The 15,302-nt window shown below is 38.5% G+C and overlaps 2 protein-coding genes across 6 annotated transcripts in view; both read left to right on the forward strand.

The window, feature by feature from the left end:
• Positions 1-15,302, forward strand: part of Ranbp2 (RAN binding protein 2) — a 531,879-nt gene that overhangs the window by 44,940 nt on the left and 471,637 nt on the right. For 2 of the 3 annotated variants that reach the window (XM_051153073.1, XM_051153074.1), the window contains 7 exons: positions 12-190; positions 3,676-3,877; positions 5,637-5,738; positions 7,757-7,902; positions 10,654-10,927; positions 11,041-11,375; positions 12,102-12,610. In XM_051153073.1, the coding sequence (XP_051009030.1) occupies positions 12-190; positions 3,676-3,877; positions 5,637-5,738; positions 7,757-7,902; positions 10,654-10,927; positions 11,041-11,375; positions 12,102-12,407 (1,544 nt within the window). In that variant the 3' untranslated portion in view covers positions 12,408-12,610. Of the gene's footprint in view, positions 1-11; positions 220-3,675; positions 3,878-5,636; positions 5,739-7,756; positions 7,903-10,653; positions 10,928-11,040; positions 11,376-12,101; positions 12,611-15,302 lie in introns of those variants that run through there. The other variant, XM_051153075.1, reaches the window with a different exon arrangement.
• Positions 15,006-15,302, forward strand: part of Ccdc138 (coiled-coil domain containing 138) — a 60,177-nt gene continuing 59,880 nt past the window's right edge. For all 3 annotated transcript variants that reach the window (XM_051153078.1, XM_051153077.1, XM_051153076.1), the window contains exon 1: positions 15,006-15,247. In XM_051153078.1, the coding sequence (XP_051009035.1) occupies positions 15,155-15,247 (93 nt within the window). In that variant the 5' untranslated portion in view covers positions 15,006-15,154. The remainder of the gene's footprint in view (positions 15,248-15,302) is intronic.

Genomic DNA, 15,302 nt, shown 5'->3' on the forward strand with positions numbered 1-15,302 from the left:
GGCTTTTTCAGATAATGACAAGGAATGTGTTATTGTTTGGGAAAAGAAGCCAACAGTTGAAGAGAGAGCAAAAGCAGATACTTTAAAGCTTCCACCTACATTTTTCTGCGGAGTCTGCAGTGATACTGATGAGGACAATGGAAATGGGGAGGATTTTCAGGCAGAGCTTCAGAAAGTTCATGAAGCTCAGGTTAGGTTGTCTCCATTGTTTTCCTTTCAGTTCTCTTGCCTCTGTTGATGCAGTACATTTTAAATTCTTAATCTCAAATGGTAATAATTGGCCTTAGCAAGCACATGTGTTACATAGACAGAGAGCCATGTTAGTATTCATGGAGAAGAACCTCAAAATTATTAGGGTATCAAACCCCAGGTTAAACTATAGCCTTAAATTATACCGTTAAACATCACCGGAATTCTCTGTAGACAGAAACAATTTTTTATTTATTTATTTTTTTAACAGTTAGGTTATAGCTAATATGAGTTAAGGGTTTTTTTCCCCCTGTTTTTCTCTTTTATTGAAAGTAAATTGTCTTTTCTCACATAATATATCCTTATTACCATTTTCCCTCCTTCAACTCCTCCCAGTTCCTCCCCACCTCCCCCTGAACTGGATCTCTCTTTCTGTCTCTCATTAGTAAATACACAGGCTGCTAAGGGATAATAGTAAAGTAAAATATAATATAGTAAAATAAAATAAAAACTAACACACCAAAATTGGACAAAACAAATAAACAACAGGAAAAGAGCTCAAGAGAAGGCACAAGCAACAGAGTTCTACTTGTTCACACACTCAGGAATCCCAATAAAGCACTAAACTGGAAGCCATAATGTATATGCATAGGGCCTGGTGCAGATCTGTCCAGGCCCTGCACATGCTGCCTCAGTCAGAGTTCATAAGCGTGTTGATCATGTTGAGTTAGAGGACCTTGTTTTCTTTGGTGTCTTCTATCCCATCTGCTCTTAATACTTTTTCTGTCTCTTCTACAGGGTTCCCTGAGCCCTGATTCTGTTTAAGGCTGAGTATATACTATCTTACTGTCTGTCTTTGATGAAGTGATACAGATCTTTTCAGCCTAGGAAAGACTTCACTTGGTTATGGTATATTACAGTTTTGTATCATTTAGCTTCTATTTGTATAAATTTTGTTGCTACTTTTAAAAATGGATGTCCCTTGGTAATAATACTGTTGAGTAGTTTTCTAGTATTATCTTTAGTTTATAAAAATGAGTACTTGGGCTGGATAGGTGGCTTAGCAGTTAAGTGTACGCTGCTCTTGCAGAGGACTGGAGTTCGGTTTCTAGCACCCATGTCAGTCAGATGACACACCACCACCAGGGGCTTAAATACCCTGTTCTGGCCTCTGGGTACCTGAACTCACTTGTGTATAATCTCTCATACACATACTGGGCTGGGCTGGGAGTTGTGGCCCACACTTTTAATTTCATAGAAGGAGGTGGATCTCTGAATTCCAGGCCATTCACAGCAAAATAGTGAAACCCCTCCTTAAAAAAAAAAAAAGTTAACTGTGGTATAGTAAGTAGATTGGGAAATACTCTTTTGTGTTGCTATTTGCTTTTTGGGGGTAGGAGGTTGGTTTTTTAAGACAGAGTTTCTCTGCGTACTCTTGGCTATTCTAGGACTCAATCTGTAGACCAGGCTGGCTTTGAACTCAGTGATCCACCTGCCTCTGCCTACTGAGTGCTGTGATTAAAGGCATGCACCACCATTGCCTGGCTATTTTCTAAAGGAGATTTTGTCTGATTGATGTTGTTTCCTTTTAGTTTTAACAAAAGGAATGAGTTCTAGTTGTGCCTTTAAAGGAATTCTCAAATTTAAATTTGTAGAATTGTAGAATAAACTTTTATTAATCAATTTTGGTATTGGAGACAGGACCTCGCACTGTACTACTCGCACTGGCCTTGACCTTTTTGGGATCTTCTCATCTTCAGAGTGCTGGGATTGCAGGTGTTTGCCACTAATCTGGCTTCCATTATCAGTCTCTTAATGGTTGTAGGTTCAGGATTATTGAAATACCTTACCCTCTTTGCTATTTTTCAATCTAGTAAAGGGTGCAATTGATATCACAAGTTTGTTTTGTTTCCTTTTGTCTTATGTTACTCTCTCCCTATCCTGCCCTTTATCTTTTATATGGTTCTTGGCCCCGTCCTCCCACAGAATAAGTAGATTTAGTTGTCGGTCTGTGTGCTGTGTTCCCCCTTCATTGAGTTTCATTGATTTCTGCTCTTTATTATTTCTTTCTTGCCTTTGGTTTACTTTGCTCTCTTTCTATTTCTTTAATGTGGAAGCATGAGTACAGATTTCAGAGCACATTCATTGTTGATACAAATAATATTGTCCCTTATGTATTATTTAAGAAGACAGGTTCTAATATCTGCTGTCATTTCTGTTGAGGTCAGAATGCTTTCTTGCCATTCTTTTTGAGCATTAGACAGTTATATGCCATTTTAAATGGTAATTTTGTACATATTAGTGATTTGTAGTTTAACTCAGTTACGGTCTATCAGTATATTTATAGTTTATATAGTTTACATTGCTCTGTATGTTCTCTTATGAAGTGTTACAAATCTGTAGTGAATAGTATTCTACAGAATGATTTAATTGCTGTAAAAACAAACAAACAAAAACCCTATGCCCAAATGTCTGGCAGACATTCGTCTTTTTGCCGTGATTGTCTGGCTTTTGGTTTATAAACTACTACAGATCTGAGATTGGGGTCTGGGTAGACAGAAAAGGGAGTGAGAGTAAGTCAGTGCTAGAAAACCAGCCCTACACGCCTTAACTTCAGTTCACACGTTGATGGAAAACTTTTCAGATTGTTGTGGTTCTTTGGTTAATTTCCAGAGTAGACAAAAGAGTTGATTGTGGTCATCATTCTTTGTGCTTTTGTGGAGAAAACTACTTAAGGTGGTTCTTACTTACTCTGCCATTTTAAGAGAGCAAATTGATCTTTCATCACTTAAGTCTGCTTTGTTTGATTAAAAATATACTCTTTCTGCCGATGTGCGTGGTATACTTTTAAAATCTTTTTGTCTTTATCATTATGTCCCCGTTCCTCTAACTTCCTAGCTTCCTTCTAAACCCTGAGCATCATTTTGTTAATGTCCTGTGTGTTTTTTCCATGGAATCAACAAACCCAGGTGTTTTCAATTGATATGTAGCTACTCTGTTACTGAGATAAATCCCCACCCCAGTGTTTTTTGTATTAAAAACAAAGAAACCTGAGTAAATAATTGTTTTGTTTTGTTTTTTTCTCGAGACAGGGTTTTTTCTCCATCTAACAGATCCCTGGCTGTCTTGGACTTGGTTATGGACCAGGCTGGCCTCAAACTCACAGATATCTGCCTGCCTCTGCCTCCCACGTGCTGGGATAGCAGGCTTGTACCACCACGCCCAGCTAAATAGTCTTTTACAAGTATCTAGACCATTTGTTATTCATTTGGTCAGTAAGGTAGAGATGGGTTCTAAGTTTACTATTCACTTTTTGTTTTGGCTGTCTCTTGTTTTCATTACTATTCATTTTCTTGTCTTTTCAGTGGTTACTGTAAAAATAAAAAACACAACCAAACTTTATAGAAAGTCCTTACTGTTTTTCTATTTCTTTTGGTGGCAGTAGGGGATGGCTTAGTGATATATTTTATTCTTTCTCTTTTACAGAAATCCCAGAATGAGAAAGTAACTGATGCAGTTGGTAATGAGCATACCGGTGAGACTGAAGTGACAAGCCCTTTTGTCTGTAAGTCTGAAGAACTCAATTCTAACACCAAGTCTAGTAGCTCATCCCCTGTTACTGAAACTGTGGACAAGCCTGTAGATTTGTCTACTAGAAAAGAAACTGACACGGAATTCCCAAGCCAAGGTAAAATTGCTTATCTGTTTATGTTGTGCAGTATATAAGCTATTGCCTGTATGTTTGAGAAAAAAAGACTTTGAAAGATTAGATTCTAAGAACTTAGTTGAAAATATTTAAGATGAATATAGAAACATAATGTATTTGTCACAGTAGTTAGACAAGGTATACTGCCTTCTCAACAAATGAAACACAGTAATAACTTTTCCATCATTTGGTTTATCTTATTTATTTATCTATTTATTTAAAAGACAGAGTCTCTCAGTGTAGCCTTGGCTAATTTAGAACTCACTATGTAGATCAGACTGGCCCCACTCGCAGATCTGCTTACCCTTGCCTCCCAAGTGCTGGGATTTAAGGTGTGCACTGCCACTTCCAATTTATCATTCAGTTTTGAGTATTAGGGAATAAAAAGCCTTATAATTGACCTGCCTGTCTGCATAAACGAGAATAGTTTGCTTGCATGACAATTTTCTTGTTGTTATATATTATTTTTACCTGACTATTACTGGGTAATATTAATTAGTATTACTTAAACATTCACATCACAGTGCTTTAATTATGAAGTATTACAGTAGCAGCTTAGATTTGTCTGTTTGTTTGTTTTTCAAGACAGGGTTTCTCTGTGTAGCCTTGGCTGTCCTGGACTCACTTTGTAGACCAGGCTGGCCTCGAACTCACAGAGATCTGCCTGCCTCTGCCTCCCAAGTGCTGGGATTACAGCAGCTTAGATTTACGGCACTAAAATTTGTATAGGCCTCAAAACTCACTAACTTGTCAGTTACACTAATAACTATTAGTGTACTGTGTGTCTCAGCTTTTCTGAGTTGGAAGTAGTGTCTTTGAATTGTATTTCCTTATACATGGACATTAGGTACATTACCCTTTTCCCCTCCTCCAGAAATAAGTCCCAATATAGACCACAAATAGTACATTCATGGCCACTTCTATCTTAATATACTGGGACAAAAAAGTAACTACACAACTAAAACCTCCGCATTTTCAGATAAAATTAGGTAGGCCAAAGCAATTTCAGAGATCATGAAACTATGCAGGAAAAGATTCAGACAAAGGCTTCAGACTTCAGAACAGCAAATGTAAGAGATTACTTACAGTAAAGAGCACAGTTTAGAGGTGCCTACTGCTCTTGCAGAGGACTTGAGGTTTCAGTTTCCAACATCCAAGCTAGGCCCATAAGTCCAGTCCTCTTGCTGGCCTTTTGGGAGCCTGCACTCATGGACATCTACCTACACACAGATACATAAATTCATAATTAAAAATAATAAATCTTTTAAAATGCTTAGTACAGATTCCCCCCCCCCCCCCCCCCCCCCGAGGTCTTGCCTTTGACTTGTTTGAGGGTGCAAGATCCTTGGTAAAACAGAAACCATGTAGTCCCATACTGTAGCTTAGTGTGGACAGCTTTACAGCTCAGTGTATTTTTAAATGAATTTGGTTTAAGTTTAGGATTCTTTCATTGGGAATAGTACTTTTAAACTTAATGTTACTGAATAACCTTGAACTTGAATGTATTTTGTAACTTAGAATGTAGTTTATAAAACAAAAAACTAACCCAGAAATGTGGGTTGAATTTGACGGCATTTTAGAAGAGTAAATATTAAGTTTAAAAATGTAGTTTATTCCCTCACCTCACCTGGAGTACTGAATCATGTTACTTTTGAGTCCTGGGTCCTGGGGAAGGTTTTGATGTATTGTCTATCTTAACTTAAATAGGAATTTTTTTTTTTTTTCTTCCTTTTTTTGTCAGGGGAAAACAAGACTATTTTGTTTGGATTTGGAAGTGGTACAAGCCTGTCATTTGCAGATTTGGCTTCAAGTAATTCTGGGGATTTTGCTTTTGGTCCTAAAGGTAAGATCAAGAGGAAAGCTATTAATGATCATGTCAGCCAAGTGTAACTGAAAAAGTCCCTTCCATATCATGACTATAAGTGGAATGGCCCTGTCTTTAGTTTGTGTAGTGTTTTAGTAACTCGGATTTCACTGATGATAATAGCTATAAGTATTTTCTCTCAACTTAGTTGAAGTCAGTGCTAATAGCCTTGCTTTTCTCATATTCGTGTGTGTTTTTCAGTTTTGGAATAATCCTGACTTGGATAGTATTGTACCTTTCTTAAATTTGATTGGTTAGTATTATCACATGCATGCAGTGCCCTTGGAGGACAAATCCTTTGAAACTGGAGTCACAGATGGTTGTGAGCTGCCATGTGGTGCTATTTGTTTCAAGTGTTTTTGGTTTTTTTGAGACAAGGTCTCTCTTTGTTAGCCTTGGCTGTCCTGGACTCCCTTTGTAGACCAGGCTGGCCTCAAACTCACAGCGATCCGCCTACCTCTGCCTCCCGAGTGCTGGGATTACAGGCATGTGCCACCACGCCCGGCTTGTTTCAAGTTTTATTGGCATTAGATTTCATTATATTTACTCATAAGCTCTTTTATATTGTACAGATAGTACAATTTAAATTATTGTAAGGTGTTTGGAGAATAAATTTAAAATGCTCAAATAAAACAATTTAAGATTTTAGTTCTGTTCATGTATTTATACATTTTTCAGGTCCTGCTACTTATAGAAATGCTTTAAGCTTTTAGACATGATTGACAGGACTGGGTAGTGGTATGCACGCCTTTAATCCCAGGACTTGTGAAGCAGAGGCAGGCAGGTCTCTGTGAGTTCTGTAGACCAACCTGGTCTACAGAAAAGTTTCAGCATGGCCAGGGCTACAGAGTAAAACCCTGTCTTGTGAAACAAAAATGAAAAGAAGAAGAAAATATATTCTTTATGACAGCCAAAGCTGTAGGAGAAACCCTATCTCAAAAAACTCGAAGAAAAGTAAAAAGGATAAAAGAAATGATTGATAGGAATTCATAGTTTAGCCAGGTGTGGTGGCACATGCCTTCAGTCCCGGCATTGAGGGCTGCACAGGGAAACCTTGTCTCAGAATGTGCCCCCCCCCCCCCAAAAAAAAAATCATAGTTTTACTTAAGCCAGTTTATTGTTTTCTGAGACAGGGTCTTAATAGGTCTCCATAGCTGGGCTGGGACTCACAAAGATCTGTTTCTGCCTCCTGAGTGCTGGAATTAAAGGTGATAACAAGCTCTTAAACTTTTGTTTTAACCTATTAAATAGGTTGGAATTTAAAAAATGGGTAGTGAGTAAATATACCAGTATAGTAGGTATAATTATCTACTTTAAAAAAAAAAAGCCAAATGAAAACTGATAGTGACTGCTTATTACCCTGTATATTCAAAGTATTTTGGTAGTATTATATACTGTGAGTATAGTACAGTGTGAGGTAGAACTTAATTATTAGGTGAGCTTTGTCTCAGTAAATCTTACCACTGCATCCTCTCTTCATGAGCTCTTTCCATGTTTTGCTAAGATAAAAAGTCACTTTTTTTGCACTTCCCTTTTCAAAGCTGATTTTGGTTTTATCTGTTCTCCATTTTGTTTATATATTTTTTTCTTCAATGTATTGTTTTGTTGAATCCTTACTTTAGTTTCCTCTACACTTTTTTTCTTTTTTCTTTTTTGGTTGTCTGGCTGTCCTAGAACTTACTGTATAGATCAAGCTGGCCTTGAACTCACAGGGATTTACCTGCCTCTGCTTCCTGGATGTGGGGATTAAAGGCATGGGCCACTCTGTCTGGCAATTTCTTTTTTAAAATAGTATTTTATCTTATAAATATATTGTCATTGATTGTGTTCCATAATTGTTGAAATGGCCAGAATGATGCTGCTTTAAACACCTCAAATAGGCTTGATGACATTGTTGAAAACTAGATGTACTGATGAAATAATTGAAAAGTAATGCAAAAACCTTTTTAATAAAAAATTTAGAGTTCAGTGTTTAAATAGCCTGATTTATTTATCAGATAAAAATTTCCAGTGGGCAAATACTGGAGCAGCAGTGTTTGGAACACAGTCAGCAGGTAAAAGTGGCGAAGATGAGGATGGCAGTGATGAAGAAGTAGTTCATAATGAGGACATCCATTTTGAGCCCATAGTCTCATTACCAGAGGTAAGTACCAGGGGTAAACATTTTACTCCTGACTTAAGTATAAAAATATGCTGTGAGTTGACTTAAAAAAGAATACCACTACTACATAGTTTCCCCCAGAACAGTCAGTTAAACATTATGTTCTATTTGTTAGATTTCCAGGCGTTTTGTTTTGTTTTGGTTTTGGTTTTGGGTTTTGGTTTTTGGTTTTTCGAGGCAGGATTTCTCTGTGCAGCCTTGGCTGCCCTAGAACTCTCTTTGTAGACCAAGCTGGCCTCAAATTCACAGTGGATCCATTTGCCTCTGCCTCCCCAAGTGCTGGGATTAAAGGTGTATGCTGCCACATCTGGCCTGATTTCCAGACTTTTAAACAATTATTTATATTATGTATATGAGTCTCTTGTCTGCATGCATGACTGAATACCATGTGTGTGCCTATTATCTGCAGAGGTCATATCTCCTGATGGAGTCATATCCCCTTGATTGGGAATTAGATACAGATGAGTTACAGATGGTTATGAGCTGTCATGTGGGTGCTGGGAGTTGAACCCAGATCCTCTGAAAGAACAGTCTGTGCTATTAACTGCTGAACCATCTCTGTAACCCAGATTTCCAGCCTTTAAGTAGGAATTGTTTTGAATTTTTTTGTGTGTAATTCTGGGGACTGAATTCAGGACCTTGCTCATATTAGCAAGCATGTTACTACTCAGTGCATACTTTGCCCTGTAGTAGTTTTTATGTCAATGCTGCTTGGTAAATTGTTTATGTAGTTGTTGGAAAGGGGTGTGTGTGTGTAGAATATGGTGGGAGGGACGGTGGAAGGAAATGAGTATGCATATACCACAGAGAGTATGGTGGGAGGGACGGTGGAAGGAAATGAGTATGCATATACCACAGAGAGTATGGGAGAACACAAGCAGGTATGTATATGTATAGTGCTCCGTGGAGGTCAAAGAGGATAGCTTTCAGGGCTTTCTCAGGATTGTGTGGGAAGCATGTTTATTCATTGGCTATCTTGATAAGCCATAAGTATTTTTGTTACGACATTAGAAGATCATGTTTGTCTTAAAATAATTTAAGGGACAAAATAGAGAAGAATATTGTTTAAAGAAAATTATATCTGTTTTCTGTCTCAATAGTTATTATCATGATTTAAGAATCAGCATTGTGGGCTGGAGAGATGGCTCAGTGGTTAAGAGCACTACCCGCTCTTCCAAAGGTCCTGAGTTCAATTCCCAGAAACCACATGGTGACTCTCAACCATCTATAATGTGATCTGATGCCCTCTTCTGGTGTGCAGGTGTATATGCAGACAGAACATTTTATACATAATAATAAATAAATAAATCTTTAAAAAAAAAAAAAGGGATCAGCACTGCTGTCACTGCTCAGAGGTAGAGTTTGTACTGTTCTTGTTGGTTCCTGTGCAGTTGACACCTGCCTGTAACTCCAGCTTCAGGGGATCCTCTGGCCTCTGTAGGCACTTCCATTCATGCGCACATACCCACATACAGACACACACATACATAGAATTAAAAATAAAAAACATCTTTAAAAACACCAAGCCAGACAGTGGTGGTGCATGTCTTTACTCCTAGCACTCAGGAGGCACAGGCAGGCCCATCTCTGTGAGTTCGAGGTCAGTCTGTTCTATAGAGCAAGTTCCAGGACAGCCAGGGGCCCTGTCTTAAACAAACAAACAAACAATAAAAGGCATGGAGAGATGGCTTAATGCCTAATTCCCAGTACCCACTTAATAGCTAACAAATACCTGTAACTTCCAAGGGATACCCTTTTTTGGCCTCAGAGAATGGGCACATGCACTATATAGATAAACATGCAGGCAAAATAGCCATATACATAAAATAGATAAGTGTTGCAAAACTAGAAAGAATGAGCACTCTTGGGTAGAGTGCTGTTTTTTTTTTTGAGATAGCACATTGTTATATAGCTCTGCTTTGCCTGAAATTCACATGTAGCCCATACTGGCCTGTTGGCATGGTTTTTGGTTTTAGTCTATATTATTTGGGTTCCTCTATCTACCTCCCTTCCAACCCTAATCTCCAACTTGTTTTCTCTTGACCACTTCACAAACTAGCAACAGCAGCAGCAGAAGCAGAAACCAGCAGGAGGAACAGCCAAGCCTCCTCTTTGGGACTCTGATCTTTTTATACCTTCTCTAGAGTCCCCAAAATTAAACTATCTTCAGCTGGCAGAATCAGGCCGCCGCTAGAGCAGACATGAGGAAAACAGTTTGTTGCTATGGACAGTCTGAAGCATCTGGGATTAAAACAAAAACATGTTTACATAACATTACCAGGTTTTTAAAGACACCAAAATTCTTACTACACTGGCCCAAACCTATGGTAATCTTCTTGCCTTGTAGACTCTGGAATGCTGGGATTACTGTACATCCATGCAAAGAACCTCATTACCTCTGATCTCATGTAGCCCAGGGTGGCCAGGACCTCTTGAACTCTTGCTTTTGCTCCCCAAGTGTTGGGATTATTGGTGTATATTGTCGTGCTTGGCAAGAACCAGAACTTTTGAAAGGTCTTCTGACTTTTAAAGACATTTTATTTTCACAAAGAGAAGTAAAATATTGTACAATAGGAAAGTATTTAATGATAAATCATGTCTTAACCAAGTCAAATACATTATAAGTCTAGGGTATTTTTAGTTGTCATGATAATGTAAAACCTGTTGGCATTGTTTAATGGAATTGTTATAACCAGCTGTTTATGTAATAGCCATTCTCATCTGTTGTCATAGGTAGAAGTGAAATCTGGAGAAGAAGATGAAGAAATTTTGTTCAAAGAGAGAGCCAAACTTTATAGATGGGATAGAGATGCCAGTCAGTGGAAGGAGAGAGGTATTGGAGACATAAAGATTCTTTGGCATACAATGAAGAATTATTATCGGATCCTAATGAGAAGAGATCAGGTTTTTAAAGTGTGTGCAAACCATGTTATTACCAAAGCCATGGAACTGAAACCTTTAAATGTTTCAAATAATGCTTTAGTTTGGACTGCTTCAGATTATGCTGGTGAGTTTCTACCTTCAAATGCCTTTTAATTTTATTGACTTTTCTGAAATCTATAACATCCACATGCTTTGTAAGTTACTTAAATATTAAGGTCCCCCCTCCCATTTTTGCAGATGGAGAAGCAAAAGTAGAACAGCTTGCAGTGAGGTTTAAGACAAAGGAAATGACTGAGAGTTTTAAGAAAAAATTTGAAGAATGTCAACAAAATATATTGAAACTCCAGATTGAACAAGTATCCCTTGCAGCAGAATTATCAAAGGAGACCAATCCTGTGGTGTTCTTTGATGTGTGTGCGGATGGTGAACCTCTAGGACGGATAACCATGGAATTATTTTCAAATATTGTTCCTCAAACTGCTGAGAACTTCAGAGCATTGTGCACTGGGGAGAAGGGCTTTGGTTTCAAGAACTCCTTTTTTCACCGAGTAGTTCCAGATTTTGTTTGCCAAGTAAGTGTCACTATACATAGAACATGATTAAGTCTGCTAAGATTGGACCATAACAACTTGGGAAGGTGTTTCGTCTTGACCTCATCCTCATCTTGGGAATTTTCAGCTTTCTCATACCATGACTGGCATTTAACTTGACACTCTACTCCTTTTCAAACATTCAGACTAAAAGGGTCCAACGTTCTAATGCCTGGTACCTGATAGAAACACAATGAGGAAACCCCCTCCGCAAAACAAAACATGAATATCTTAGTTTTCAAATATATTTTCCTTTTTGAAATAGTTTCACTATGTTGTATAGCCCCAGCTCTGTTGAATCTCACTCTGTAGACCAGTCTGGCCTCAAATTCACAGAGATCCACCTGCCTCTGCCTTCTGAGTGCTAGAACTAAAGGTGTACACCACCTCTGCCTGGATGTCAAAATGTATCCTTAAAGAAATAGAGCATTAGCTGGGCACAGGGGTGCACGCCTGTAATCCCAGCAATCAGGGACCCAGAGGCAGGCAGATCTCTGTGAGTTCGAGGCCAGCCTGATCTGCAGAGTGAGTCCAGGTCAGCCAAGGCTACACAGAGAGACCCTGTCTCAGAAAGAAAGAAAGAAAGAAAGAAAGAAAGGAAAGAAAGAAAAAAGAAAGAACATTTATTATTTAATCTGTTACACTGTTTTCTTTGTGTTTCAATGTTTGAGTCAGTATTAATGGAAAAAAAATTGTTTTTGTTTTCAGGGGGGAGATGTTACCAAATACAATGGAACGGGAGGACAGTCCATTTATGGAGATAAATTTGAAGATGAAAACTTTAATGTGAAACACACTGGCCCAGGCTTACTATCCATGGCCAATTGGGGTCCAAATACCAACAATTCTCAATTTTTTATAACACTGAAGAAAGCAGAACATCTGGACTTTAAGCATGTAGTATTTGGGTTTGTTAAGGATGGCATGGATACTGTGAGAAAGATTGAATCATTTGGTTCTCCTCAAGGGTCTGTTAGTCGAAGAATTGTTATCACAGAATGTGGACAGCTATAAAGTACTTTTTCACAGTGAATTTTATCTATATAAGCAGTTTAATTGATGCTCAATTGTTACAGGCAACATGGTAATTATGTTCACCTTTTGAAAACATGTTTCCAATGTATAAATGTAAAATTGTAGCTTATAGCTGTTGCCACTTTTTAATGTGTAATAATTGATCTTGCATGGTGTGAAATAAAAGTTTAAACACTGGTGTATTTCAGGTGTACTTGTGTTTACGTACTCCTGACATATTTGTATTAGAATGGCTAATACTAATTTTGTTAAAATCAATAGAGCTTCCCAGACTATTGAAGGAATATGATATATGCAATCTTATTTTAATTCCTGTTAAGATATTTGGACTTCCTGCATGGTACTTACCATTGAATAAGGGGACCACAACTCAAGATAATTTTATTTTAGATTTGAAATATATATATGGTAATCTTAACTTACTCGTGTGCTCATTTATGTATAGACTCATTTATGAATGGATAGAGCCACAGAAGATATGAGTTAACCAAAGTGCTCTTCTGTAATTTTTATGCTCCTGTATAGTTAAAAATTAACTTTTAAGTAGGATACTGTCTTTTCTTAAGATACGTAGTGCCCTTTTGAAGACATTAATTTTTACATTTTAAATAAGTTGATCGTTCCCTTAGCTAGCTTTCTGTTTTTGCTTCCTCCTCTTCCATCTTCCTTTCTTCCTTTCCTTTTTTCTTCTTTCCATTCACTTTTCTGTTACCTGTCTCTACTACCTCAAAAACTTCAGCTTGGTCCTGATGATAGAATTGAATTTTTCTCTAGTTCTTGTGATAAAGTATGAATATTTTTAAAAGAGCTATACCATGTTCTTTGGTTAAAGATTTGCTTTATATTAGATTGTTGCAGTACCTTTTTCTGGTGAATTTTGTAGCAGAAATAAAGTGATAATTGATAACAGCCACGACATTTAAAACATTCATTGATTGTGCATCTAAGTTGTCTGTTCCTTTTGTGACTAAATGTAAAGTGAGATCAGCTAAAGGTCAGCACTCTGAGCTCTAACCTCTCAACATCACGAGTTTGATGAACACTGAAAATATACTTGGATGTGGTTTGTGTGAGTGAGTTAGTAAACTGTTAAGGGAGGGGATATTCTTACAGGTCTACTCGTACAGAACATTAAAGGCTTGCGCCACCACAGCCAGTGCTATATATATCTTTTTTGGATGCCATATTTTTTTAATTTAAGTAAATAGAAATGTCTTTTTAAGACTATGTGGCCGGGCATGGTGGCTCATGCCTTTAATCCTAGCATTTGGGAGGCAGAGGCAGGTGGATCACTGAGTTGGAGGCCAGCCTGGTCTACAAAGTGAGTCCAGGACAGCTAAGTCTACACAGAGAAACCCAGTCTCGAAAAACAAAACAACAAAATCATCTGTAGCCCCACATTGCCTTGAACTTGTTTTTTAGTTGATACTGGACTTGAACTCTTGATCTTACTACCTCCACTGGCATTGCAGGCATGTGCCTCTATGCATGGTTGCAAATGATTTTTAAGAGATATTTTATGCTATTTCAAATCATTACAACTCTTAAAGATTTTTCAAAAACTTGAAAAAAATGGCATGTTAAACTATTTTTTCCAATATTGGTACTAATAGCAGATGTTTGTAACTTGACAAGTTACCACAGTTTATGAGCCACCATTTGGGTACTTCTCTGGGAAAAGCAGACAGGGCTCTTAGTAGCTGAGCTATTCAGCTCTAACAATGAAGCTTAAAAAATAAAATGAGGCATTTTATAAGTCCTTGATACATTTCAGAATAGTGTGATTTGTAGTTTAGTCATTGATAATGGTATAAACTGACATTGGTAGATTTTTCTTTTCCAATTAGGTTTTCTATGTTTATTAAAATCTTAATAAAAATCAGTTTATATGGTAGTTTCTTGTTGATTAGCAAAAGGTATCCTTTTAAGAAATTTTTTGATAGTTTTCTGTCTACTTGCTAACGTATCAAGTTAGCAAAGTTAAAAGTAATCCAGAGAATGTAGGGGCTGCCAGTCCGCATGTGCACTTAAAGAATTTGTCAGTGTTAATGTATGCCAGAGAAAAACTGAACAGGTATGAACTTGTATGGTGATAAGGTTGAACACAGTAAGTACTGTGCGCAGTTGTAGGCCTGGCAAAGAAATGTTTTGAGTTTTAAGCCAACCTGTGTGGGTACAGAGAAAGTTCTGACTTCATGAGGGAGCCATCCAACTGATTATGACCGTGGAGGAAGCTAGTCCCCCTACCTCCACCTTCCGTGTCGATCTCAAATGTACCCTGTGGTACTACTACCTAAGGAAACAGGCAAAAGCTGCTGCCATGTATGTGCTTAGTGTTAAGACATGTCCTGATTTTTCTGTGAGCCTAAACCACTTTTGATGAAGAAGCCTGTGTTCGGGCAAGTTCTAATGCACAGCCCCCGGCCCTTGGGAGCACACTGTCTCTCAAGTGTGTAGAAGATGTTCGCTCTCCTGCTGGCAAAGCCAGCTCTCTCAAGGGAAGATGGAACCCTCTTTTCGCTCCTCAAATCATTTATTGTGGGAGAAAGACCGAGAAAACTGGAAGAGGCAACCTGGTGCGGGGTTGCAGAGTGCCCTTTTCCCGGCACTCCTCTTCCTATTGGCTTTCGGCATTCCCGAGGGCGGGGCTGAGCGTCGTGACGTAGTGCTTGCCTCGCCGCTGCTGTGAGAGCGGTTCCCCGAGCGACGGCGGCCAGCGGCCCACCATGGAGCGCAGGGTGGTCAAGCCACCGGGCCAGGACTTGATAGTGGAGCGTCTTAAAAGCCGCTACGGCCTGGCGGGAAGCTGCTTCGTGGAGGTGAGGGGAGTGGAAGCCGCGGCAGGCTCTGCTGGGCGGCTGCGGGGCCGGGGGG

This window comes from Acomys russatus, chromosome 11, assembly GCF_903995435.1.
Source record: "Acomys russatus chromosome 11, mAcoRus1.1, whole genome shotgun sequence".
In the NCBI taxonomy this organism is placed as follows: Eukaryota; Metazoa; Chordata; class Mammalia; order Rodentia; family Muridae; genus Acomys; species Acomys russatus.